Source organism: Chlorocebus sabaeus, chromosome 1 (genome assembly GCF_047675955.1).
Source record: "Chlorocebus sabaeus isolate Y175 chromosome 1, mChlSab1.0.hap1, whole genome shotgun sequence".
Lineage (NCBI taxonomy): Eukaryota > Metazoa > Chordata > Mammalia > Primates > Cercopithecidae > Chlorocebus > Chlorocebus sabaeus.
Genome location: NC_132904.1, coordinates 5,763,239 through 5,791,177, shown reverse-complemented (window position 1 = coordinate 5,791,177; position 27,939 = coordinate 5,763,239). Strand labels below are relative to the sequence as shown.

General features: G+C 45.8%; 1 protein-coding gene across 1 annotated transcript in view; it reads right to left on the bottom strand.

Moving 5' to 3' along the window:
- The window catches only part of TESMIN (testis expressed metallothionein like protein), a 48,475-nt gene extending 20,768 nt beyond the window's left edge, over window positions 1–27,707 (bottom strand). The window contains exons 1-6 of the mRNA XM_008021186.3: window positions 27,604–27,707; window positions 26,390–26,898; window positions 22,895–23,053; window positions 20,662–20,782; window positions 15,183–15,259; window positions 11,599–11,687 (exon numbers count right to left, since the gene is read on the bottom strand). Of these exons, the coding sequence (XP_008019377.1) occupies window positions 11,599–11,687; window positions 15,183–15,259; window positions 20,662–20,782; window positions 22,895–23,053; window positions 26,390–26,860 (917 nt within the window). The 5' untranslated portion in view covers window positions 26,861–26,898; window positions 27,604–27,707. The remainder of the gene's footprint in view (window positions 1–11,598; window positions 11,688–15,182; window positions 15,260–20,661; window positions 20,783–22,894; window positions 23,054–26,389; window positions 26,899–27,603) is intronic.
- Between the last annotated feature and the right edge of the window lie 232 nt (window positions 27,708–27,939).

Sequence of the window (27,939 nt, the reverse complement as noted above, 5' to 3'; positions counted from 1 at the left end):
CTTTGTTCTATTGGGCTTCACAGGTAATGCCTTTTTTATAAAACAAATTGAAGGTTTGTGTCAACTCTGCATCAAGCAAGTCTATTGGTGCCATTTTCCAAGAGCATGCGCTCACTTCATGTCTCTTTATCATATTCCTGTAATTCTTGTAATGTTTCAAACCTTTTCATTATTGTTATGTCTGTTATAGTGATCTGCAATCCGTGTTCTTTGATGTCACTAGTGTAATTGTTTTGGAGTACCTCGAGCCACATCCATATAAGAGCACGAACTTAACCGATGAATGCTGAGTGTGTTCTGACTGCTCCACCAACTGGCGGTTCCCTGTATCTCTCCCTCTTCTCAGGCCTGCCTATTCCCTGACACACAACAGTATTGAAATTACGCCAATTAACAACTCTACAATGACCTCTAAGTGTTCAAGAGAAAAGAAGAGTCCCACGTCTCTCACTTTAAATCAAAAGATTAAGCTTAGTGAGGAAGGCATGTTGAAAGCCAAGATAGGCTGTGAATCAAAGGAAAAGCTTTTGGAGGAAATTAAAAATGTTACTCCAGTGAACACACAAATTATAAGAAAGCAAAACATTGCTGACATGAAGAAAGCCTGAGAGGTCTGGAGAGAAGATGAAACTGGCCAAAGCCTAATCCAGAGCAAGGCACTAAAGCTTGTCAATTCTATTAAGGCTGAGAGAGGTGAGGAAGCTGCACATCAAAAGTTGGAAGCTAGCAGAGGCTGGTTCATGAGGTTTAAGGAAAGACGCCACCTCCATAACAGAAAAGTACGAGGAGAAGCAGCAAGTGCTGATGGAGAAGCTGCAGCAAGTTCTCCAGAAGATCCAGCTGAGATCATTGATAAAGGTGGCTACACTGAACAACAGGTTTTCAGTGTAGATGAAGCAGCCTTCTATTAGAAGAAGATGCCACCTAGAACTTTTGCAGCTAGAGAAGAGAAGTCAATGTCTGGCTTCAATGCTTCAAAGGACAGGCTGGCCCTCTTATTGGGATATGATGTAGTTGGTGACCTTAAGTTGAAGCTAATGCTCATTTCCCATTCTGAAAATCCTAGGACTCTTAAGAATGTTGCTAAAACTACTCTGCCTTGTGCTTTACAAATGGAACAACAAAGCCTGAATGACAGCACATCTGTTTACAGCATGATTTACTGAATATTTTCAGCCCACCGTGGAGACCTACTACTCAGAAAAAGATTCCTTTCAAAATATTACTGCTCATTGACCGGGTACCTAGCCCCCCAAGAACTCTGATGGAGTTGTGCAAGGAAATTAATTTTGCTCTCATGCCTTGAAACACAATATCCATCCTGTAGCCCATGGATCAAGGCGTCATTTTGACTTTCAAGTCTTATTATTTAAGAAATACATTTCATAAATCTATAGCTGCTATTGATAGTGATTCCTCTGATGGATCTGGGCAAAGTGAATTGAAAACCTTCTGGAAATTATTCCATTCTATGTGCCATTAAAAATACTCATGATTCATGGGAGGAAGTAAAAATATCAACATTGAAAGGAGGTTAGAAGTTGATTCCAACCCTCGTGGATGACTTTGTGGGGTTCAAGACTTCAGTGGAAGAAGTCACTGCAGATGTAGAAATAGCAAGAGAATTAGAATTAGAAATGGAACCTGACGATGTGAATGAATTGTTTCATTACCATGATAAAACTTCAATGAATGAGGAATTGCCTGTTACAGATGAGCAAAGAAAGTGGTTTCTTGAGATGGAATCTGCTCCTGGTGAAGATGCTGTGAACATGCTGAAATGACAATACAGGATCTAGAATATTCCATAAACTGAGTAGATAAAGCAGTGCAGGGCTTGAGAAGATTAACTCCAATTTTGAAAGTTTTACTGTGGGTAAAATGCTATCAAACAGCATCACGTACTACAGAGAAATCTTTCCTGAAAGGAAGAGTCAGTTGATATGCCAAACTGCATTGTCTTATTTTCAGGAACTGCCACTGCAACCCCAGCCTTCAGTCCCCCACCACCCACATCAGTCAATAGCCATGACATTAAGGCAAGACCCTCCATCAGCTAGAAGCTGACAACTCGCTGAAGACTCAGATGATTGTTAGCATTTTCTAGAAATAGTGTTTTTAAATTAGGGTATGTACTGTTTAGATAGAATGCTATTGCACACTGATTCAACTACAGCATGTTTATAGTTATATGAACATAATTTCTACATGCATTAGGGAACCAAAAACCTTGTGTGACTTGCTTTATTGTGATTTGCTCTGTTGTGGTTGTGGAGCTGAAGCTGCAGTATCTCCAACGCATGCCTGTATGTTGCTGCCTACACCAAAAAAGGCCTATTATAAACATTTTTATATTTTATATTTTACATTAAATTATTAAGTTTTATATTTTACAGTTGCTTTAAAAAACTACATAGCAAATCAATGTGTAACATATACAAAAATGGTTAAGAAACACATTTGTAACAGTACTGGAAAGGTAGATGTTAATTACTTTAAAAATCTGGCCAGGCATGGTGGCTCATGACTATAATCCCAGCACTTTGGGATGCCATAGCGGGTGGATCACCTGAAGTCAGGAGTTTGAGACCAGCCTGGCCAACATGGTGAAACCTCACCTCTACTAAAAATACAAAACTTAGTTGGGCGTGGTGGCAGTTGTCTGCAATCTCAGCTACTCAGGAGGCTGAGGCAGTAGAATTGCTGGAACCCGGGAGGCGGAGGTTGTAGTGAGCCGAGGTTGCACCATTGCACTCCAGCCTGGGCCAACAACAGCAAGACTTCATCTCAAGAAAAAAAAAAAATTTTAAAATCCATCAATAAGTTTCCAATAAAATAATCAGAAAACATTTAACTACCTCTTCAGTTTACATCAGTACCATTTTAATCATGCAGATTAATTTATCGTTTAAAAATAATTCCCAATTTTTTATGGCTAATGAAACAACAACAAAAAGTTGGGATTCATTGTTTCAAGTTTCAGGGGTAAGGCACTAAGAGAGGAACTAAAAAGGGTAGCTCCAGTTCTATTTGGAGGAGGAAGATGAATGAGTAAAACCCTTGTCTACCACAGCAAGAGGGCAGGAGACAATCTTTCCAGGTGTGGAGGTTCCCCCAGGAAACCTGAAAGCAGAAGTTGCTAACAGTGGAAGCTTCTTGGAGGGAGACAGACTATGGGGAGAAGTGGAGCAGGATATTATCACTTTCCACTGGAGCCTTGACTGTAGTAATCGATTTTTACCCATGCCATCACTAAAAACAAATACAAAAAATTAGCTGGGCATAAGGGCACATGCCTGTAGTTCAAGCTACTTTGAAGGCTGAGCTGGGAGGATCACCTGAGCCCAGGGGGTTGAGGCTGCAGCAAGCCACGATTGCACCTCTGCACACCAGCCTGGGTGACACAGTGAGACCCTGTCTGAAAAAAATGTTATAAAATAAAATAAAAAATACTGTCATGTGTTTTTCTCTCTATTGATGGCCAATTATAATAACAATCCCTCGTAGCCTGTATGCAGCAGAGACTCCCATGAGAGTGGGACTAACTCGCACTAAGAAAATTACATTCCGTTGCCTCATGCTCATGACTTAGGGGAGTAAAAAGGTAAAGGAAATGGAAAGTTATTGACAGCGATGATGCCACAAGTGCGAGTGAAGCAAGCAACGGAGGATCCCCTGCTTCTGTTCCTTCACCTGAGCCAAGTGTCGCCACACGAGGACAGGTGGCATGTATGGAGAGACACCAGCACGAGGTCAGGGGTCTGCCACCAAGAGACCTCACTGCTTGGGTGAATTTACCTATTCCTTAGCTTTTCCAAAAGCAGAACACAAACTTTATTAGTATTTCCAGAGATGACTGGTTTCTCAGTGATGGATTGATTCCAGCCAAATCACAATGCATTATCAGAATGTCATGCATCAATTTATGATGGAAATAACATCCTTTTCCAGTGCCCAAAATGTTCACATTCTTTCTCCAAGGCCTCTCATTTCTCAGTACGGAGCTACTAGGAAGCTAAGTCAATGGCCAGACAGTTGCATGTTGAGCACAGAATTCGAGGTGTGTAGTCATCGAGTAGATTGGGAGGGCTCTAAGTCTCTTGCCCACCGCACACAGCACTTCCCTGGAGAAGCCAGCTCTGTGCCCTCACAGATGGTGCCTCTGTCACCTGCCAGCACTGGACACACTCTGGGCCTCCTTTCCTCTGTTCCAGTGCTGACCGACCGCCCTCATGATGGTCCATTCTTTCTTACATGCGTCGGTGGCCAATTAAGCTAGGAAGCTGCTTCTAGACAAGAAGCTGTTTCTTTGGCCTTCCATTCTGACGTAATTCAAGTTAAGTCTTTCTTAGAGTCATCTGGTTTCCAAGTCCTTAGGAGTTACCTCACTTTGCCCCCAGTTACAGTCTACACCTTGCTCTAGGCTTCATGGTCATTTGACATGCCTGGTCCCCCACACCCAGCCAGCAGCTGAGCAGCTCCCATCCCCAGGAGCCCACCACCCTGCACGGCTCTGTCCTCTGGACACCACCACCTGGTCCTCCTCCGCATCCAACATCTCCATCCGGGCAGGCTGCTCTGGCTTGACAGCGTCACAGGGTCCAGGCCTTCTCCCTCTGTCCTTCCTCCTCCTTACCCAGAGCTGCATCTTTAGTTTCCTCATCAGTCGTGTTACGGCATTTCCAACGTTCAGAGAAGTATATGGCCTCATAGACTAAACCAATGATAGCTCAAATATTTTCAGACAGTCAACCCTATACTGTCTGCAATTAGTTTTTAAAAATCAATTTGTTTTTCCACTTTGGTTGTGTGAACTAAGTTTCATGGACTTCTGGATTTCTACCCACTGGTGCACCCCCACATCACTGTCCTGTCACTGGGGCTCTCAGTGACTTCAGCAGGAGCTCTGCAATGGAAAAATCACGTGGAGACTGTGGTTAGGGTCATCAGACATTGGGACTAGGAAATGTTTTCCCTTTTCAACATGTAACTTAAGGCTAGGCAGACATAAGAGCAGAAAGCGAGCAGCCCACAGCAAGAGCTAAGGGAGGGCAGACAGCACAGACACCAAACGCCAACTTTCAAAGGGCGGCCGAGGAAACTGATGCACCCAGTGCTGTCAAGCATGGCAATGAGGTCTGCCTCCTACTTCAGCCACATCGTCTACTTCCAGTCCCCGACTCCACGTGACAATCGGCCCTGTCACCCTTTGACCACACCTCCTGGCTGGGGGAGAACTTTTCTGAGAAAATTTCAATGTAGAGTAAACCAATTCATAAAACTTTTTAAAAATAGGATGTGGAAATATTACAGTTAACGCTCAACAATGACATGGTTAGCACTTGTCTGAGGGGCTAGAGGATGCGAGCCAAAACCCAAGAAAAGGCCGGGCGCGGTGGCTCAAGCCTGTAATCCCAGCACTTTGGGAGGCCGAGACGGGTGGATCACGAGGTCAGGAGATCGAGACCATCCTGGCTAACACGGTGAAACCCCGTCTCTACTAAGAAATACAAAAAACTAGCCGGGCGAGGTGGCGGGCACCTGTAGTCCCAGCTACTCCGGAGGCTGAGGCCGGAGAACGGCGTGAACCCAGGAGGCGGAGCTTGCAGTGAGCTGAGATCCGGCCACTGCACTCCAGCCTGGGCTACAGAGCGAGACTCCGTCTCAAAAAAAAAAAAAAAAAAAAAAAACCCAAGAAAAATTACGCCCCTTGAAGTGTGAGCCACTAGTATCTTGACTAAATTAGTTCGCCCAGATAATACCAAAAATCCATACCAGGTTTATGCAAAAGTGGCTGCTTCTCGCTGGTCTCGCTGTTCTGGACAACGAGCATCAGGACAAGGTTGTTGAGAAGTAACTGTAACACGTGCAGTGCTAGCCATTCTGGTTTCTCTAGACTATGCTCCACTTACTGACTTCTAAGCAACCTTATTTCATATTTAATAATGAAGGATTTGTGATTACTTACAATTTCAGACACTGGGATTTGGTACAGTTACATGGCTTTTTAGACTTTGTGTCCCATGAACTAAGAGTTACTCTATAAAGATTAAAAAAGAAAATGTATTCAGATCGTTACTCCTTATATAGAGAATTAGCTAAGCATCTGGTGTTTTTCAACACATTGTGAGAATCTCAACACCAGATAGTTATAGGTATTATTGATAGATGCCTAATCATGAAGTGGGAGTTTCCAATGTGATGCAACTAGCGCCACCAAACACAGCCACACATGCCCAGGGAGTCAGTGTGTGTGCGGAGCGGTGTCCTAAGGCTGCTCTCCCTTCCCAAGATGTCTTCCAGGAAGTCAGTGTGTGTGCGGAGCAGGGTCCTAAGGCTGCTCTCCCTTCCCAAGATGTCTTCCAGGGAGTCAGTGTGTGTGCGGAGCGGGGTCCTAAGGCTGCTCTCCCTTCCCAAGATGTCTTCCAGGGAGTCAGTGTGTGTGTGGAGCGGTGTCCTAAGGCTGCTCTCCCTTCCCAAGATGTCTTCCAGGGAGTCAGTGTGTGTGTGGAGCGGTGTCCTAAGGCTGCTCTCCCTTCCCAAGATGTCTTCCAGGAAGTCAGTGTGTGTGTGGAGCGGGGTCCTAAGGCTGCTCTCCCTTCCCAAGATGTCTTCCAGGGAGTCAGTGTGTGTGTGGAGTGGGGTCCTAAGGCTGCTCTCCCTTCCCAAGATGTCTTCCAGGGAGTCAGTGGTGTGTGCAGAGCAGGGTCCTAAGGCTGCTCTCCCTTCCCAAGATGTCTTCCAGGGAGTCAGTGTGTGTGCGGAGCGGGGTCCTAAGGCTGCTCTCCCTTCCCAAGATGTCTTCCAGGGAGTCAGTGTGTGTGCGGAGCGGGGTCCTAAGGCTGCTCTCCCTTCCCAAGATGTCTTCCTGGAGTTCTTCTCCCCCTGACCTGTTTAAACCTCTATTTTTTTTTGTGCTCCTCTCCCCACCGAACAGCTCTTTCCCCAAAAAAATCTGAATGCTAATAGGAAGTACAAATTAAAGAACAATAGATAAAGCGTCGTTCGTCTTCAGATATACCAGTGCTAAAGCAGTCCATGCTGTAATATTACTAACAATATCAAAGCATGTTAGTAATCACTTAAGTGTGCCATGTGATCACTGGGGACTTTCCTCATTTTAGGAAGGGATTGTTACAACTCCTTCCTAATTACATTTTGTGATTAGCTCAGAAGTCATCTTCGGGGCATTAGAGAAGAAACAAACTCCTCCTCTAATGTGTCTCTGGGTGTTGCTGAACGTGAGGGCAGCTGCACCTTAAACCATCGGGAGAAGTTCCCAAGCATTGCTCAGAAGAGACACTCACCAAAGAGCTCAGAACATTTGCAATGGAAGTGGTTCAATAGGCTGTGGTGACAAGGAGGGGAACGTGTACAAAACACCATGTGTCAAAAACCAAACTAGATGAATTCTAAACGAATACAGCATTTAATTTAGAATTCTGTGACAGGGCTGTCCCTGTGCCCAGTGTGGGCGTGCATCTGTATCAGTGTGCTCTTTGAAGTCATGTACACAGGTCTCATCTCTGCGATGCACTGGCCACTTCTAAGCAAGGCTGCATCTTAGTCTTGGGTTTCCTACCAGAGCTAGAACAGCACCTGGCACACAGTCTGTGCTTGCTGTCAGCCTCATGCCATCTCATGGAGCATAGGGGTTGGTAACTAATACAAACGCCCTAAAGAGAGGCAAAGTCTTTGCCCTGTCCTCTGTGCTCCGAGCACCCACACGCTCAGCTCTCTTGACTGGCTGTCAGAGCTGAGGTCAGCCCCAAGTCCCCCCTCACTTGGCCTGCCCTCATACCTCACTGCTCTGGTGTGCAAGATTGACTGGTCTTCCGCCCCTGCTCTCACCACCTGTGCCTCTGTTTAGTGACCCATCCTGCTCCCCATGGGAAACAGCTCATGGCACCTGAAACTGGGGCAAGCTGCTAACTTTGACTTCTTCTGGAGAAAGCTACCATTTTAGAGATAAAGACGATGTTGCTGAATACTGTATTAATTGAGAATTCATCTAGTTTGGTTTTTCTTTTAGAGATAGAAGAGTTACAGCTTTCCGCCCTCATGGGTGCCTAGAGGTGGCAGGTCTAGCCATCCTGCCACCTGGCCTGTCCACCTGTGGGTCAGACCTGGGCCTGTTCAGAGGGGGCTCTGACAGCTACTTCACTGCTCTTGTCCTTGGCCCTCTCAGACCTGCCCTGAGCTGGGGCACAGGGTGGACCGGCCCTCCCTGTTGAGAGGAACAAAAACTGTTCCCTTGAGGAAGTGGCGTGGGGGCTTGTGGAGGCAGTCCAGTGGGGACCCACTGTAACTGTGGAGGGAGGGTGACAGGCCCACGAGTATCTACAGAGGCAGGAGGAGGCCAGCAGGCATTTACCAGAAATCACTGCGTGGCCAGGACCATGGTCAGTGCTTCAGGGGACACCAAGGATAACTATCTATTTAACACATGGTGCCTGTCCTGGAGGAATCCACCAAGTCAGCAGGGACACGAGACATAGGCAATGGAAACATTACAGCACATAAGAGAATAATCCACCAGCACACTGTGCAATACTGACTGTAAACGCCACAGAAACTCAGAATAATCAACCAGCACACTGTGCTATACCGACTGTAAACACTGCAGAAACTCAGAGGCAGCATAGTTCAGCATAGACGGAAGAAGTGAAAACCAAATGCTCTTGAAGGAGGTGGAACTTGACATCAGCTTTTAAAGCGGCAAGGTTTCTTCACTATTGCTCAACAGGACGGCCCAGTTTAAATAACAGCGTCAGCAAAGACACGCATCAGGAACGAGCACGGAGTGCGGGGCAGTGAGGGTCTCTGACTGCAGTGGACACTAAGTGGAAAATCACTTCCATGGCTTCAGATAGACTGCTCTGTCAGTGCCCATCTAAAAATTAAAGAGTTAGAAAAGATCTGGACAACTCTGCCTCAGAAAAGCCTTCTAAAAAAACTACACCACAACATGATAACCTCATCTTTAGCAAAAAAATTGCCAGAGAAGCAGACCCTTGAATATTCTCTATTATGATGTTCATTATGTTACTAAAACCAGTAGCATCAACAATGTGTCAGAATTCACATTTATTACCAGATTGATAATGGGATTATTAAAGCTACAGAATGTCAGGACACGGATTTGTATTAAAGAGTTTTTATTAATATGATAAGCTAGTTAATAAGTTAGCCAGTTCACCCCCCAACCCTAACAAATGACCATCGGGTCAGCTCGCACGCTCAGCCTGCTGGCCTCCAGCCTGAGCTGAACTGCTTCTGTGGCCTCTACTAGGTTAGATATATCTGAACCACACTGGACTGACAGAGTCTTGGTTGGGAACTCACACAGAATGAAACAACCAGCAAAACGTTCTCTGACTGCTTCCTTACCACTAACAATAAATTGGTAGAGATTCCAGCATATCATCAGCATTGTAGATGTCGAGATAAAAATCATCAGACCCAATTAAGTGGAGAGGCATCAGATCAAGTAATTATGTGCATAAAAAATACAAATACACATCTCATGTTGTTCCTGGCACACCATTTACAATAGAGAAATCTTTTGTAACCTTCAAAATAAAGAAAAACATGTGACTGATTGAAAAAAATCTAGTATAGATAGAGGAGGAGGGAAAGGAGAGAGGAAGAAGAGCAGGGGGAGGAGAACAAAGATGAGGATGAGGGGACGAGAAGAGGAAGGAGGAGGAGGAGAATGGGGAGCAGGGGGAGATGAAAAGGGGGAAAAGGAGAAATAGTTGCCCTGAAAACTCTCTCATGACTGCTCCTCTGTGCAAATGCCCATCGGCTGCACCACATGGAAGCCTCAGAGGGCACTGTAACTGGGAGAGTACACAGTTAAAGTATGAGAAGTATCAAATGTCCTTGAATGTTCTAGACACAATACAGCTCAGAGTGAGTCAATACTATCGACCAGATGCCCCCAGATTACAAGAAAAATGAGTATCTTCAGAACTGTGTCCTTTTAGATCATCCTGTGTAATGTATCAGCAGAATCTGGAAGTTGCTGAAGTCATTTTTGTTTGGTCCAGAAATGTTAACAGCCGTGATGAGATGACCAATTACAGTGATAGCAACTGCACCCTCACCGATCCATCACACCCAGAGAGTGAAGCAAGCAGCAGGGCCCACGGTCTTATTCCGTCAAACTCAGCAAAAGTTGTCAACAGCCTGGGCACAGAATTACAACAGCTAAAGGAGCCACTGCAGAAGCTGAAGCAGCAGTGCCAGGGAGCAACCAACGCCCTTCAGTGACCATGAGAGCTGATAGTGTTGATCGGTTCCAGTGTGTTTCCAGATTCACAGTCTTTCATTCCAGCCCCAAACCACTCTCCTCACACTTACCAAGGCCATCACGAAGCCATGCCGATGGCAGAACTCTGCAGGAGCCTGGAAAGCACTAGAGGCCGCGGGCTATACCCTGTAAGGTGTTTGACTGTTGTCTCTCAGGCCCAGGGTTATGTGTTTGTCTTAGACTGTGGGCCAAAAGAACTGCTGCAGGCAGGCCAGGCACGCCTGTAATCCCAGCACTTTGGGAGGTTGAGGCAGGCGGATCATCTGAGGTCAGGAGTTCAAGACCAGCCTGGCCAACATGGTGAAATCCAGTCTCTACTAAAAAATACAAAAATTAGCCGGGTGTGGTGGTGGGCGCCTGTGGTCCCAGCTATGCGGGAGGCTGAGGCAGGAGAATGGCATGAACCCAGGAGGGGGATGTTACTGTGAGCAGAGATTATGCCACTGTACTCTAGCCTGGGTGACAGAGCAAGAGTCTGTCTCAAAAAAAAAAAAAAAAAAAAAAACAAACAAACAAACAAAAAAAAACCCACAACCACAACAACAACAAAAAACAAGAGAAAACAAACAAACAAACAAACAAACAAACACCCCCTGGAGGCAGGAATATGCTGATCTCCATAATCAACTACAGGGCTCAATGAACGGAGAGGGTTGCCCAAACCACTGTTAATACATAAATGTTAACCTGACAATTTCAACCAGCTGATTAGTTTAATTAGCAACAATTATAAACACAAGACAAGGCAAGAAATAGCAAGACGAGGTCCCAGATAAGCACAGCCTATGTCCACCTGGAGATGTGAAGACAGATCATGCATTAGCACCTGCCATAGAGCTCAAGCCAACTCAGCACAGAAGGCAGCGGGCAGAGGCGGCTGGAGGGCACTCTGCAGCTCCCCGTTCATGCTACGTGGCTGCCATGCCATTATTTACACGGACGACAGCAAAAAAGAGAGGCCAACACAGTTTGAATCAACGTGGAATGAAGACAGAGCTATAAATGGCAACAAGCCTCAGAAACACTGACATAGGACAGCGGACAGGAGGACAGGGACAGATACAGACTATGGGCCAGACTTTCCAGCAGCGTTTGCAACCCCAACGAAACCAGACACAGACAGCAACACTGTCAGTGGCACTGCTGACAGTAAAAACATTTCTCAGAAGTCATGAAGGTGTGCAGTGAAGCTCATTTTATAGTTTAGAAGAAAATCATAAACATATCCAAAAGTCTCTTAAATTCTTACATTAGAGTGACAACATATTGCTTCTAATCCTTACCCAGCCAAAGTTATTTTTGGTGGTCCTGGAAGAGTTGATCCCGAGGGGAAAGCAGACCCATTGACTACCGATGGTAAGGCTCCCTCAAGCTGTTCAAAGTCAAAGGCAAGGATATTTGGAATTAGCAAGGATCTTTAAAGTTCCAGTCAGCCAGCCCCCAGATAAAAATGATTCTTTTTTTCTCTAAAGGTTTACATCACCATCCCTTTATAACCATGTCTGGGTCTTATTACCACAAGGAATCCACTTTCACTGGGCAGACTCTAGTGCCGAGGCCCGCCTGGAAGTGTGCAAAAATGCAGGGCTGGCCTCCATGGGCTGGAGGCTGTCCATAGCTGTCACTCAGCTGGCCAGGGGTATTGTCATGGAACTCCTTTTCATTTTTATAGGCTATCAATTGTGAAATACATTTAATGACAAATTTCCGTAAACTAGAAAGTTTCTTACAGAGATCTTGACATTTGAAGTCTTGTTGGCAACCATGATTTTTTATGTATTGAAAAAAAAATTTTGTAACCAGTTTTAACTAATTCAAAAGCAATGTCATAATCTCTGCATTGTCCACGTTCTTTGCTTACCCAGGTCCCATCTTTCTTTATGTTACTCATTAGCATGGCCTGTGGAGGCTGTTCACAGGGAAAGTAACAGACAGCAAAGCCATCACTGGCCTACTTCTCTTCTACTCAGTAGCTTGAAGAAATTAACAGTACTAGATACAATTAGGTTTTCAGATTTTGTGCATATATCACAGTTAAACCTCATATCCTTGTCCCCTCCTCTCTCCAAAAATGGAAACGTATCTTTAAATAAATTTATTTTTAAAACTTTAAAAAGTATAGTCTTAGAAAACAAAATGCATGTTGTATTTATCCTCTGCACTTCCTCCATTCTGTGCCCAATTTCAACTGGTGTCATCACCATTCATTAGGGCTGGAAGACACTGAGAAAGCCCCCTGGGTCCCACTGCCTCATTTACAATCAGTCTTGAGTCCCCAGGCTTCTTCCCAGGAAGCCCTTCCTGCTCTCCTCCTGCTCGTACACAGAAGGGAGTGCTCACAAGGCCCTGAGACGGGTGTCTCTTTTGCCCTCACCTGGACACCTAATTATGAGGCCCCTGTCTTCAAATGTCAGTCTGAAGAGTTTTGCATTCTTTTGGAGAAAGGATGTCATAGTTCTCAGGATTGAGGCAATTATTCACATAAACCAGGTAAAATTACATTTTTCCTCCTTTGCTCATTTAGCCCCAAAGTAAAGCAGAGAATCTCTTATGTACTCCATAGGTTGTAAATCCAGGGCAACTTTATGCTGGAATCCACAGGTTTCTTCAGCAATGTTTGGTCCTCTTGGAGTGACGGAAGTCAACTTGGAGGAAGGGCTTCTCAGACTCTGCTGTGTGCACAAAGTCATCCAGGGTCCTTATGAAAATGCAGATCTGATCCAGGGGGTCTGAATCTCAGGTCTGGGGTGGAACCTGAGGTTCTGCACTTCTTAACAAGCTCCCAGGTGATCCCAACAGTTCAGGTCCATGCGCCACACTTTGGGTGGTGACGCTCCAAAGAATATACAGAACTGGGGTCTGGCAAGGAAGCAAAGGATTCTCGGGGAGCAGCAAATGCATTGCTAAAAGAATTGTCCTTGAGGTCCATGCTGGATAAGGGGCCAAAATGGGGACGATAACAAACAGTCAAGGAAAGCTGGGGGAAGGTGAGGAGACAGCAAGTTGTGGCCAAACGGATGTTTCTTATGCAAGGTCTTAGAGGTGAAAGAGCAAGTGCAGTGTGTGCCTTCTGGACTGGTGGCTGAAACAGCAGAGAAAGGAAGGCCAGCAGCGTGGAGGGGGCCAGCAGGTAGGAGGGTTCTATGAGGTTCCAACACAGACTCCACCTTGGTGCTCGCCAGATCCCGGCTTACACTCACCTCCTGCACTGATAATACTCCCTTTTCTCTTGGCCAATATATCACTTGAGAAGTATTTACTCACTAACTCCACAAATATCTAACTCAATTTACACTCACTCCCTTTGAGATCTCATCTATGCATATGGCTTTCAGTACCGTCTATATACTAGGACTCCCAATCTCAGCCCTCCTGCCTAGCCCTTCCTCACTCTAAACTCCTACACAACATCTTCTGAGGCATCCCAAATTTAATATATCCAAATGGAACTCCTGGACACCTTTGAAAAACTTGTACCATCTCATCTCTGTTGGTGGAAACTCCATCTCTCCAATCAACCAGGCTGAAAATCTTGGGGGCATCCTTGACTCCTCTCTCTCTCACCTCCTACATCCAATCCATCAGCAAATCCTGTTGGCTCAACCTTCAAAGTATCCCCAGAAGCTATTTCTTGCCACCTCCACTGCCACCACCTGATCTGAGCCATCGTCTCTCCCCGAGATTATTGCCATAACAGGCTCACCTTTCTCCTTGATCCCTCCTCCCTGCCAGCCCCTCTTTAGAGTGGAAGCCATAATTCTTCCAATGTCTTGACTTCTTCACTGCCCTACTTCCCTAGCTCACACTATCCCAGGCCCAGTGGCCTCCTTGCTGCTACCACAGCAGGCATGACCCTATCCAAGGCCCGCCTGGGATGTTCCACAGCTTGCTTCACACGGCTCATTGCCTCATCTCTTTAAAGGCTTTGCTCAAATATCACCTTCACAACGGAGCCATGATCACCCTTTTTAAACCTGCAGCTAGCCTTTTCCCCCATCAAATCCCCATCCCCCTAACCCCCTTCCTCTGCTCTCCTAACATATGATGTAATTGGCTTCTTTATTAGATTTGCTAATTGTTTATCTCCTGCACTAAAATGTAAGCTGCAGGAGGGTGGAGTTGTGTGTTTTGTTTTCTGGGGTTCAATTAGCTCACAGATCAGTGACCGTCCTTATTGAAGGGTGAGTGGGTGCCCTACATGGGCCAGGCTTTGTGCTGATTCTCAGTTTACAGAGATGAACGAGACACACATGGCCTCTGCCTCCATGGAGCCTGCATTCTCATGGGTGGATGCAGATAAACCAACTAACCACAAAATGCAAGCCAGTGAGAGTGCCGTGCAGAGCAAGAGACAGCACTGTGACCATGGCTGGAGGTCTATGCTGGGGAGTTAGGAAATGCTCTTCTGGGGAAGTGACACTCCATAGCAAGACTCGAGAAAAAGAGCGTATTTGTCCTCTTATATGTAACATATGCATATCATGGTGTAATGGTAAAAGCAAACTTTAAAAAAGTATTTCCATAACACTGAGGAGGGTGAGGAGTGTTCTGGACCAAGGAGGTGGAATATCCTGCTAGTGGGGCCACAGAGGACAAGTTAGCAAGTGTGGTGGAATGCCGGTCTGGACGCTACAGGAAAGGGCAAGAGGGCTTCATCAAGTTGGTGAAGAATAATCGTGTCCGAGACTGACTCCAGGCTACAGTGTCTGACACAGTGGGGCAGGGACTGAACACTTGGTAAGTATTTCACTGTTGACTTTTAAATGGAAAATAAATTATATTTCCTGAGTAATTCCAACCATAACAATCAAAATTTTAAGAGACAATAATGCACAATTGTATTTTTTAAATTAAAATAATGACTCACTTGTTGTGTAATGAGATTTAATTTTGTTGATGCTGGCAAAAATCTCCCTACTAAAGCAGTCATTGGTTTAGGGACATCTGTAAGGAAGACAATTAAAAATTAATTGTAGCATCTATCATTTCTCTTCCACTTACACATAAAAGAAAGTGCAAAAGTCTATTATGGATGTATCCTGTGCAAAGTTATTTCCACTTATCTTGATCCTAGTTAACGTTTTTTATCTCTAAAACCTTTCAAGTCAATATTTTACTTAATGCACCCATTTTTCTTTTCTTTTTTGGGGGAGATGGTCATAAAGCTATTTGATCTGAGCTTCCAGGGATAGTCTACTAGACTAAAACAATATCGTTAGTGCTCTGGTCCCCAAATTGTGTGCCAAGGTGACCTGCGGTGCCACAGCAAACTCACTAGGCAGCACTGGATTAAAACATTTTTTTGAGATAAGGTCTTGCTTTGTTGCCCAGGCTGGCTTCAAACTCCTGGGCTCCAGCAATCCTCCTGCCTCAGCCTCCCAACTAGCTAGGCCTATAGACATACCCAGCTTCACTGGATATTTTATCTTTTCTTTTCTTTTTCCTTTTTTTTTTTTTTTGCTTTTTTGAGATAGGGTCTCACTCTGTTGCCCAGGGTGGAGTGCAGTGGCACTACCATGGTTCACTGCAGCCTTGACACCCCAGGCTCAAGTGATTCTCCTGCCTCAGCCTCCCAAGTAGCTGAGACCACAGGCCTGTGCCACCATGCCTGGCTAATGTTTTCATTTTTTGTAGAGACAGGGTCTCGCCCCATTGACCAGACTGGTCTTGAACTACTGGGCTCAAGCAATCCTCCGGCCTGGTCTCACAAAGTGTTGAGATTACAGGCGTGAGCAAGCACTCCAGGCTGGTATTTTATGTTTTAAAGAAAGCCCAGGGACATCTATTGGATACCACAGGAACTACTTTTTTTTTTTTTTTTTTTTTTTTTTTTTTTTTTTTTTTTGAGACAGGGTCTCACTTTGTCACCCAGGCTAGAGTGCGATCTTGGCTCACTGCAGCCTCAGCCTCAACTTTCTGGGCTCAAGCAATTCTCCCACCTCAGTCCTCCAGTCAGCTGGGACAACAGGTGCACACCACCAAGCCCAGCTCATTTTTTTTGTATTTCTTGTAGAGACAGGGTTTCGCCATGGTACCCAGGCTTGTCTTGAACTCCTGAGCTCAAGCGATTCACCTGCCTCAGCCTCCCAAAGTGCTGGGATTACAGGTGTGAGCCACCGCAGCTGGCACTACTTTCGATTTATGTGTATTTTTTTCAAGTAGTTACTAAGTGGTTGGATATAAATACTTACTAAGCTATTTAGACTAAACTACTTAGTAATGGAACTGATAGGTATTTATTTGGTTTACAAGTGCCATGAAAAACATTCTTGAGACACTAAGGGTGTGTAAGCCTCTGTGCTCATGAGCTCAAGCAGAAGGAGAAATGTGTCTTACTCTCCTGAAGCACCTGAACACTTTTCCTTCTCCAGGCCTAGGCATCCTTTGAGTGAGGAAACTCAGACGCAGGCAACAGGATGCACATACTTTATGGTGATGTTTAATATGTGCACAGTGTAACAAAGGAGACCTGAGTGGGGGGGGGGGTATGATTATATATATGATAATTGAACTGGAAAACACTATATAAACCCTCTCCTCCTGCAGACCTTAAGGCACTAGAATTTTGTCATGTGCCAGGAGGAAGGGGAGCAGGAAAGACCTTCTCACTGATTGTAGAGATCAGAGATGCAGCATGGACCTATAGGAGATGAGGCCAAAGCCCCAATCTCAGCTTCTTTGCTGTGAAAAACTCGATGTCTTGGGGATATTTCTTCTGTCCCTGGATAGGGAGACAATCAGGATGCAACGGGGAAATAGGGAGTCATGCTTCGTCTTTTTGCCCTGGACTTCAAATGCCAATGAAACTACATCTGCATTTGCTATTGGTTTCAAGTTATAGGCAAGGTCAGTGAATCATCTGGCAATGAATATTCTCCTTAACTCAAGATCAAGGGTAATGTGATCATATGCAGTCCCCACAGAGAGGCCTAGTTTTTAAGAACTAGCATCTCACTTTTGTTAAACACAATCCTAAAATATGTCATTTATTCTTTCTCTAATCATGCATAAGGCATTTCAGAACAATCAAGTACTTACAGGTCATTTCTTATTATTGTGCCAGGTTAAAGAAAGTTTCTTAGATAAGAATGAATTTCTTAGAATGAATGTCAGACAAACCCTTTATTTCAGAACTCATGGTGATTAAAGCAGAATGATAGTTCTCACTGATTACACTGAAATGTTTACATTAAAATGTAGGTGTTTTATACCACACCTGAAGTCAACCCATCAGGTCAGACTGGGAAAGGCTGATGTTTCAATCTAGGCATATCGAGGCACCTACTTGTGGAATTCATAACAACGCAGTGTCGGTCTGAGTCGTCACCTGTTAGGATCACAAAGCTCTCAGCAGCTAGGTGACATGAAGGATAGCTATCCAAGAATTTGAGAGTCACTACACGGTATAAAAATTAGTCTGTAGATATATATTTTTTTCTATTCTTAGCTTACTAATATGGACTACGAGTTTTGCCAGATTTCCTATTTAATATCCTGGCTGCCAAGGTACAAAGAGGAGCTGGTACCATTCCTTCTGAAACTATTCCAATCAATAGAAAAAGAAGGAATCCTCCCTAACTCATTTTATGAGGCCAGCATCATCCTGATACCAAAGCCTGGCAGAGATACAACAAAAAAAGAGAATTTTAGACCAATATCCCTGATGAACATCCATGCAAAAATCCTCAATAAAATATCGGCAAACCGAATCTAGCAGCACATCTAAAAGCTTATCCACCATGATCAAGTTGGCTTCATCCCTGGGATGTAAGGCTGGCTCAACATATACAAATCAATAAACACAATCCATCATATAAACAGAACCAAAGACAAAAACCACATGATTATCTCAATAGATGCAGAAAAGGTCTCCGACAAAATTCAACAGCCCTTCCTGCTAAAAACTCTCAATAAATTAGGTATTGATGGGATGTATCTCAAAATAATAAGAGCTATTTATGACACACCCACAGCCAATATCATACTGAATGGGCAAAAACTGGAAGCATTCCCTTTGAAAACTGGCACAAGACAGGGATGCCCTCTCTCACCACTCCTGTTCAACACAGTGTTGGAAGTTCTGGTCAGGGCAATCAGGCAGGAGAAATAAATAAAGGGTATTTAACTAGGAAAAGAAGAAGTCAAATTGTCTCTGTTTGCCGATGACATGATTGTATATTTAGAAAACCCCATCGTCTCAGCCCAAAATCTCCTTAAGCTGATAAGTAACTTCAGCAAAGTCTCAGGATACAAAATCAATGTGCAAAAATCACAAGCATTTCTATACACCAATAACAGACAGAGAGTCAAATCATGAGTGAACTCCCATTCACAATTGCTTCAAAGAAAATAAAATACCTGGGAATCCAACTTACAAGGGATGTGAAGGACCTCTTTAAGGAGAATTATAAACCACTGCTCAATGAAATAAAAGAGGACCCAAATAAATGTAAGAACATTCCAGGCTCATGGATAGGAAGAATCAATATCGTGAAAATGGCCATACTGCCCAAGGTAATTTATAGATTCAATGCCATCCCCATCAAGCTACCAATGACTTTCTTCACATAATTGGTAAAAACTACTTTAAAGTTCATACAGAACCAAAAAAGAGCCCACATTGCCAAGACAATCCTAAGCCAAAAGAACAGAGCTGGAGGCATCACACTACCTGATTTCAAACTATACTATAAGGCTACAGTAACCAAAACAGCATGGTACTGGTACCAAAACAGAGATATAGACCAATGGAACAGAACAGAGGCCTCAGAAAAAATACCACACATCTACAACCATCTGATCTTTGACAAAGCTGACAAAAACAAGAAATGGGGAAAGGATTCCCTATTTAATAAATGGTGCTGGGAAAACTGGCTAGTCATATGTAGAAAGCTGAAACTGGATCCCTTCCTTACACCTTATACAAAAATTAATTCAAGATGGATTAAAGACTTAAATGTCAGACCTAAAACCATAAAAACCCTAGAAGAAAACCTAGGCAATACCATTCAGGACATAGGAATTCACTGCTCACTGTCTAAAACACCAAAAGCAATGGCAATAAAAGCCAAAATTGAGAAGTGGGATATAATTAAAGAGCTTCTGCACAGCAAAAGAAACTACCATCAGAGTAAACAGGCAACCTACAGAATGGGAGAAAATTTTTGCAATCTACCCATCAGACAAAGGGCTAATATCCAGAATCTACAAAGAACTTAAACAAATTTACAAGAAAAAATCAAACCACCCCATCAAAAAGTGGGTGAAGGATATGAACAGACACTTCTCAAAAGAAGACATTTACGTAGCCAACACACACATGAAAAAGTGCTCACCATGGCCGGGCGCAGTGGCTCATGCCTGTAATCCCGGCACTTTGAGAGGCCGAGGTGGGTGGATCACGAGGTCAGGAGATGGAGACTATCCTGGCTAACACAGTGAAACCTCATCTCTACTAAAAATACAAAAAATTAGCTGGGTGTGGTGGTGGGCGCCTGTAGTCCCAGTCATTCGGGAGGCTGAGGCAGGAGAATGGCGTGAACCTGGGAGGCAGAGCTTGCAGTGAGCCGAGATGGCGCCATTGCATTCCAGACTGGGAGAGAGAGCAAGACTCTGTTGGTGGGACTGTAAACTAGTTCATCCATTGTGGAAGACAGTGTGGCAATTCCCCAAGGATCTAGAACTAGAAATACCATTTGACCCAGCCATCCTATTACTGCGTATATACCTAAAGGATTATAAATCATGCTGCTATAAAGACACATGCATACATATGTTTATTGTGTCACTATTCACAATAGCAAAGACTTGGAATCAACCCAAATGTCCATCGATGACAGACTGGATTAAGAAAATGTGGCACATATACACCATGGAATACTATGCAGCCATAAAAAAGGATGAGTTCATGTCCTTTGCAGGGACATGGATGAAGCTGGAAACTATCATTCTGAGCAAACTATCGCAAAGACAGAAAACCAAACACCGCATGTTCTTACTCATAGGCGGGAATTGAACAATGAGAACACTTGGACACAGGGTAGGGAACACCACACACTGGGGCCTGTCGTGGGGTGGGGGAGGGGGGAGGAATAGCATTAGGAGATATACCTAATGTAAATGACGAGTTAATGGGTGCAGCACACCAACATGACACACGTATACAGATGTAACAAACCTGCATGTTGTGCACATGTACCCTAGAACTTAAAGTATAATAACAAAAAAAAACTATTGATACCCACAAAAAAAATATATCCTGGTTGCCATTTTACTTTATATACAAAGCCAAACATATTCATTTACCAACTCACATATATGACACAGTTTTTTAATTAACTTTGTACCTGACTGTAGATAATTGTTTTGATCTTGATACTGAGGAACCAAATGGAGTGCTTTTAGTTCTCTTGTTCCAGAATTGTCTATACATAGCATTTGTGTGCCCCCTTTCAATTGGCATATCACCTAAAATGAAAAAGAATGATCAAGTTTCATTTTTGAAACATAATTCCAGTAATAATGAACTTAAATAAACTTGAATCTGAAAAAATAGCCTTAATCCAGAAGTTATGTTTTAATGGAAGATAGAAAACTATAGATCTGTTTTCAATTTCTTACTCTACACTAACATGCTCTTTGGAGACACCAAAGGGCAAAAAAACAAAAAAACAAAACAACAACAACAGAAAAAACAACCCCAGAAATGTTTCCTGAGATGCGTTCAGTGTGCTAACAGAAAAAAGTTTCTGTGCATATCTTTCTCCACAGGTGTCTGACCGTCAAGATTTAGTTAGGGAATCAGGTAGCCATGCCCCAGAGCTTCCTTTGCCTTGTCCTCACTTCACCACTGACATGAGCAGAAGAGGGTGCTGCTCTGCCGAGCCCCGGCCCATTCAGACCCAGTGGGCACTGAGGCCCTGGTGGCATGTCCCTGAGTCCCTGGGCATGCACTTAAAATCCTCTCTAATTTTACTCCAGCTGTTCTTTCCTCCCACACACACGTCATTATTTAACACATGGGGTTTTAAAAACACATCTATTTTATTTCCTACAAGTACAGCTTAGAAAGGTTAATCCAAGAACTGTAAAGTTCTAAGAAGTCACATCGATCTGCCTGGGCCTCAGGAGCACTGTCAGACCCCTCTTTGGATACTGACCATAAATAAATGGTCACAAGCCAGGTGGGTCTACCCGGCAAGCAAAAGCACTGAGGAAACTCATTGTGTGCCCTGCTCCAGGCCATGACATGTGGGGATAGAAAGGCGAGAGATGCTGCGGCTTCTGCCTGCACACAGCTTCCAATTCTGCTGGTAGAACCACAACTATACAGAGCAGCTGTGCTTTTTATACACTTAAGTTGCTTATAATATAGATAGGAGAACCCAAAGAACCATAAAGGACCAATGTTATCAAAGTAATACACATAGGACCTATTGTGGTCACTGGGTCAAAACTCCACATCATCCTGACATTTGATGAGAGGCCAGTATTCATGTTCAATTGGAGTTGTATTTGTATTTGGAGGATAAAGTTACAGCTACACACACGCACACGCACACGCACACACACACACTCACACTGACACACAGGAAAGGCTCAGAGTGAACTCTGCAGACCTGCCTCTACTGCACACTCCTGGGCCCTACCCATATGGGAGCCTCTGCCCTGCCATCTGGGGAATGTGCTAACATCACTCTGCTGTCTGGGGGAGTTGGAGAGTTCTCATCCTGCTGACCTGCTTTTAGGGTCCTGGAAAAACTGCTATCAGAACCCATAGCCCCAAATAGAACCACCAACGGAGAGGCGAATGCTAGCATGCACCACAGCTAAGCCAAACTCCTGACGGGCTCATTTTCAAGTATTTGCTTGTTAACGTCTATGCCTTAGGGCAAGGGCCTCATTTCTAGGAATAAAGACTTGCTGGGGGAAAGGCAATGATCGGTTCTTTGGACTCTGGGCGCTTTGCTAAAGGAATGCTGTGGGCGACTCCCCCCATACCTAGTCCTTGCCACGTGAGATCTGGAGTCCTAGATGCACCACTTAACTATGAAGACCAATGTAGATGATGTAACATCTGTTTCTTACCCATAAAGTGGGGATAAAAATAATGTCTATCCTACAGAGTTGTTAGGATTAACTAAAGGTGCAAAAATATGACATAAACCACAGCTGTGACTGATTACATACCCTATTCAAGTGTTACCTGTTATCATGAGAGACTGGGGCATGAAGGAAGCAGGGCGCCCCACACCAATATGTCAAACCATGAGGCTCAGCTGCAGTCCCCGACCCCAGCACTGCACTAACTGATGCGAGTTGTGCTCGCTGTTCTTAATGAATACAGCAATGTCCTCATCTTTGTTTGATTTGCTAAGATGGAGTAGAAATGAGAATCTTAGAGGTGAGATGTGAAAGGCTGTAGCTGATGTCCCTGTTTTGCTAATGAGACAATAAAAAATGCTGACACAACACATACATGAAATGAAAAATAACGAGTGAAATGATGTCGACTTAGTAATGATGGGGTCTAGCATTTAGTATAACGTTAGTCCTACACATCTTCTTTCGCATAATTACCATTGGGTTGGAATCTTTCTTAAGAGAACAGCAGGAGGCGTCCTCTAGTTCCTGGGATGATGGGAACTTGCAACAGGATTCCTGAGCAAGAAGATTCTGGAAAGTGGCTTCTTCTGGATTGTTACTTGTAATAGTACCACCTGCTTCCTTGATTTCAACCTAAAAAAAGCAATCATTATTTTAAAGACCACATGGTGGACACTGGCTCTTGCAGTTGCATAATCTAGAAAATTGAAATCTCAGTTATAAATAAAAGTTACATTTTAAAGAAAAGAGCACCCTTACTTAGTGCCTCTTCCTCACTGGTGCTTCTGAAACTATGGATTTCTCCCTGGTAGGTGGATGGGCAATAAGAAGGGGCAATAGATCATCTGACCCACCTCCCTGGGGACTGAGGACTCCAAGGACCAAAACCACCTGCCCATGAGGTGTGGAGATGTGATTTTCATGTGGTACTTGTGGTTGCTTTAAAAATACACCTAAGTAACTGAGAAGAGTCCCCCGCTGGTTGTCTGCCTCTCATGCTGCTTAACAGCCCCCGACTCTGAGCTGAAGGCCTGCTCTTCCTTCAAGTCACCTAAAATGCTGCCCTTTCATCACACTGTTTTTTTTTTTTTTTTTTTTTTTTTTTTGAGACGAAGTTTCACTCTGTCACCAAGGCTGGAATGCAGTGGTGCGATCTCAGCTCACTGCAACCTCCACCTCCCGGGTTTAAGCAATTTTCCTGCCTCAGCCTCCTGAGTAGCTGGGATTACAGGCTCACACCACCATGCCTGGCTAATTCTTGTATTTTCAATAGAGATGGGGTTTCACTGCGGTGGCCAGGCTGGTCTTGAACTCCTGACCTCAGGTGATCCACCTGCCTCGGCCTCCCAAAGCGCTGGGATTACAGGTGTGAGCCACTGCGCCCGGCCCCATCACACATTCTTCCAGCATGTTCAGTAGTTTGAATTAGATGTTCTAGGTCAATTGTTCTTTTCCTCAAAAAGCCCCAAATCCTTGGTAGCATTTTAGTATTATTTATGATGTGTTTATACTAAGATTTGTAATTAGGTAGTAGCCCTTTCCTGCCTTAATAGGACAATAACGAATATGAAATGGTGGAGAGTAGGGCTGGCTGCCAGCTTTGATTTCAAGCTATCTTCTGTAACAATTGTCAACCCGATGACAAAATTACCAAAAATGTGGAGAAATACAGGGATCATACTGAAAATCAATAGAATTTTTGAAAGTAAAAATCCTCATGGTTAAAAAAAATTACAATCAGGATTGTTTCAAAATTGGGATGCTGCTTTTTACAATCTGTAGGAATGTGAGGACTGGGAAACCCACACTTTGCATCCTCCCTCCCCTCCCCTCCTCCTCCACCTGCACTTGCCCCAGTTGCCTGGACCAGAGGACAATGGGGCCAAAGGCCAGAAGGCAGGCCATAGAGTTCTTCCAAAAAGATGGTGGCTCTACGGTAACATACTAAAGACCTCAAATAAAAATCACAGAGCGGGTATCTTCCAAAATGCAGATCTTGACTCAAATTGGAGCTTGTGTAGCCCAGTAAAATCAGAGGCCCAAACAAATCATATTTTCCATGTATGGGCAACTTAGCACAACAGACTAGCATCTAGGTATAAATCTTAAAAGAGATAAAGTTTAGCTATATTTTAAGTAGCTTTATTTAGATATTGCCAATTTCATAGAAATATAGATAATTTAAATTTTTCTTCTACTTGCTGCTTTGGGGGATGTGCTATGCACATCATCCCAGTTTAGATTTAACTTATCTCCCTGTAATCATCAAATACTACTATAATGAATATATCATTTCCTCAACCCTATGCAACTAATATCTGAACTACTTATACTAAAATTCCATTTCTGACCTTTCGAAACAAAGGTCAACATGTGGGAATGAATTTCTAGAAAAAGGAAATTAGCAATTGGTCCTGATAATTTACTGAAAATAATTCTATTCTGTTTAATGATAAACATGTCAGTGCTGTACCTGGTCCATTTTATTAATGAATCAAAAAGCAGTGAATAAAAATTTAAAAAGCAAAGTCTCTCCTTTAGTTTGTCAAACCAGCAATCTCTTAAAATTGGATTACATTAAAGAAATTTTACTATCTTTAACATCAGAGAATCCTCTTTTGTGTGTTTTGTTTTTTAAGACAGAGTCTCACTCTGTCGCTCAGGCTGAAGTGCAGTGGTGCAATCTCGGCTCACTGCAGCCTCTGCCTCCCAGGTTCAGGCAATTCTCCTGCCTCAGCCTCCCGAGTAGCTGGGATTACAGATGTGCGCCACCACACCCGGTTAATTTTTGTACTATCTTCCTTGTTCTGATTAATGCTTTCTGACTCCACTCTGTGAGGAAATGAGGCAAGCTAGGACCTACCGGCAGGAGGCACTGGACACGAGTCTGGTTGGGCAGCAAAATGCAGTTCCTAACATTTCAAGCCCTCTGAGAAAGGTTGTGAGGAAGACCTCTGTCCTGGGAGAAGGCTGGGGGGACTGGTGAGCTCTATGGCTCCTCTGAGGACAGAGGTCAGTGGAGGCCCCAGCCTCTGCCCATTCTTTCCTGCACACTAAGGAATGGCAATTACCATAACAGAAAACTAGAAGAGCAGAAATCCAAGCTCCTGCTGCTCTGGCTTATGATACAGGGTCAGGCTCCAGCCATCTCAACACTGACTCAAGTGTTGTGTCCCACAAACGCTTCATCTACAACTTACTAAAATGACCTAACGGATGAGTGGTCTAGTTTTCTGAGTTGGGTCCTTTTTGAGGGGTCAAGAACACATTTTCCTGGGACCCTTTGTTTCCTTTGAAAATTCATTAGTTTTAGCAAGAACAAAGCGGAAAATTATCAGTGGTCATCTTCAGCTAGACAGGGCAGTCGACTGAGAGTTGGCAAGTATTTCTTTAGGCTCTGATTTACATCACATACGCTTGAAGAGCTATTACTTCTTAGCAAAGGGAAGATCTCACATCTTGACTTCAAGGCTTGGAAAATCCAAGTATTAACTCTGAGTCCTTGCTATGGATTCCAAGACTGGTAAAGTTAAAGAAAAAAAAAAAAAAAGCAAGATGCAAATACGCCAACCCTCCACCACATTGCGTTTGTTTTCACAGACAACAGTTATCAGCAGAAAGCGAGCCTCTCTCCTTAAGCCAAGGATAGCAACGGGGCCCAAGGGAACACACGTCCTAGCTTTCCCCCTTTTTTGTTGCCCGCCGTCTGCATGGTTAGGTCAACTTTGGACGACTGGTGCAGGGCAGAATCCCCTCCAGGGGGAAGGGCTTGGCTGGGTCGATGCATGTTGGATTAGGAAGAGGAAAAAGAGTATACAATCTGCCGAAAATCAGTGATTCCGGGGGGCTGTGTGCGGTGTCGCCAGGGAAAATGCTTGGAGAGGGAAATGCTGGGGTAGACCAGCAGCCTCAGATGGGTTGGGGAAGGGATGGAAGGGGAGTTGTGCCCATTCCCCAGGTGGTTCTTACTGGGATCACCCGGACGCCCGGGTGGGCGGCTCCTTCCCGGACCCAGGCGCTCAGGGGCAGCACCGCCGGGCTGCGGTGCGGGGGCAGCAGGGAGGACAGGAAGTGCACGTTGCAGGCGGGCGGCTGTAGGGTCGGCAGGAGCGCAACGTCCTCCAGCGCGCTGAGCTCAGGGATCCCGGGGTACTCCCCGAGGAGGTCCCCGCCGTCGCTGTCGCCCGCTACGATCTTCGCCTTGACCTGGGCCTTGCAGTCGGCGCCCAGCGGGGGATTGAACGCGTGTAGGAGAGGCTCCTTAGGGTCCGCCGGGCCCAGGTATGCATCTTTGAAGACGTGGAACTCGTCCTCCTCGTGCTTCACAGGGGCCTTCAGGCCAATGTTCTCCGAAACGAAGGGACTCTCGGGGCTAAAGAGCTCCGTCACCATCGCATCCTCCGGGCTGGGCAGCCCACCCGGCAGAGGGCCCTCCTCCATGGCGCAGGGCGGGGGGCGGGACGGCGGGGGCCGCGCACCTGCAACACGCGGCCAGGTGAGAGGCAGCAAGGGGAGGGGGCGAGGCGGGGGGGCGGCCGAGGGGAGGGGGCGGCCAAGGGAGGGGCGGCCAAGGGAGGGGCGGCCAGGGGAGGGGGCGGCCTGGTGAAGGGGGGCCAGGGGAAGGGCGACCAGGGGAGGCGGCCAGGTGAGGGGGTCAGGGGAGGGGCGATTGGGGGGAGCAGATGAGGGGCGGCCAGGGGAGGGGCGACCAGGGGAGGAGCAGCCGGGGAGGCGGTCAGGTGAGGGGCGACCAGGTGAAGGGCGGCCGGGGAGGGGGTCAGGTAAGGGGCGGCCAGGTGAGGGGCGGCCAGGTGAGGGGCGACCATGTGAGGGGCGGCCAGGGGGGAGGCGGTCGGGTGAGGGGCGACCTGGTGAGGGGCGGCCAGGTGAGGGGCGGCCAGGGGAGGGGCGACCAGGTGAGGGGCGACCAGGTGAGGGGCGGCCAGGGGAGGGGCGACCAGGTGAGGGGCGACCAGGGGAGGGAGTCAGGTAAGGGGCGACCAGGTAAGGGGCGGCCAGAGGAGGGAGGGCCAGGGAAGGGAGAGCCAGGGGAGGGGCACCCTCGCCCACCGCCCTCCGCCCACCCGCAGGGGCCCGACCGGGCCCGGCAGCCCCCATCCCCGCCTGTAGAGCCGAGGCCCAGCCCGGGGGCCGCCCCGTCAGGCCTCCTCGGAGGGACGCACCTGGGACCGCCCGGGCTGCCGCGGCGCGGAGAGAGCGGGATAGGGCGCGGGCCGGGCCTCAGGCGCAGGCGGCCGTTGGCGGTTGGAGAAGGGGGCAGGGTGAGGGGGCAGGAACCCTGGGGGAGGGGAAGAGGCGCCCGGGGAGTGGGCGGGGCCTGGGCGTGGGGCGGAGTCGAGGTGGGGGCGGTAAAGGCGGGGCCAGGGAGGCTGGTGGGCGTGGTCTGGGTGGGCGGAGAAAGAGTCGCAAGGGGCGGGGCCTGGACTGCGGCGGTTGCTGTAGCGGGTCAGGGGAGGCACTCCCAGAGCTCAGCCAATCCAGGCTCAGGTGGGGAAACT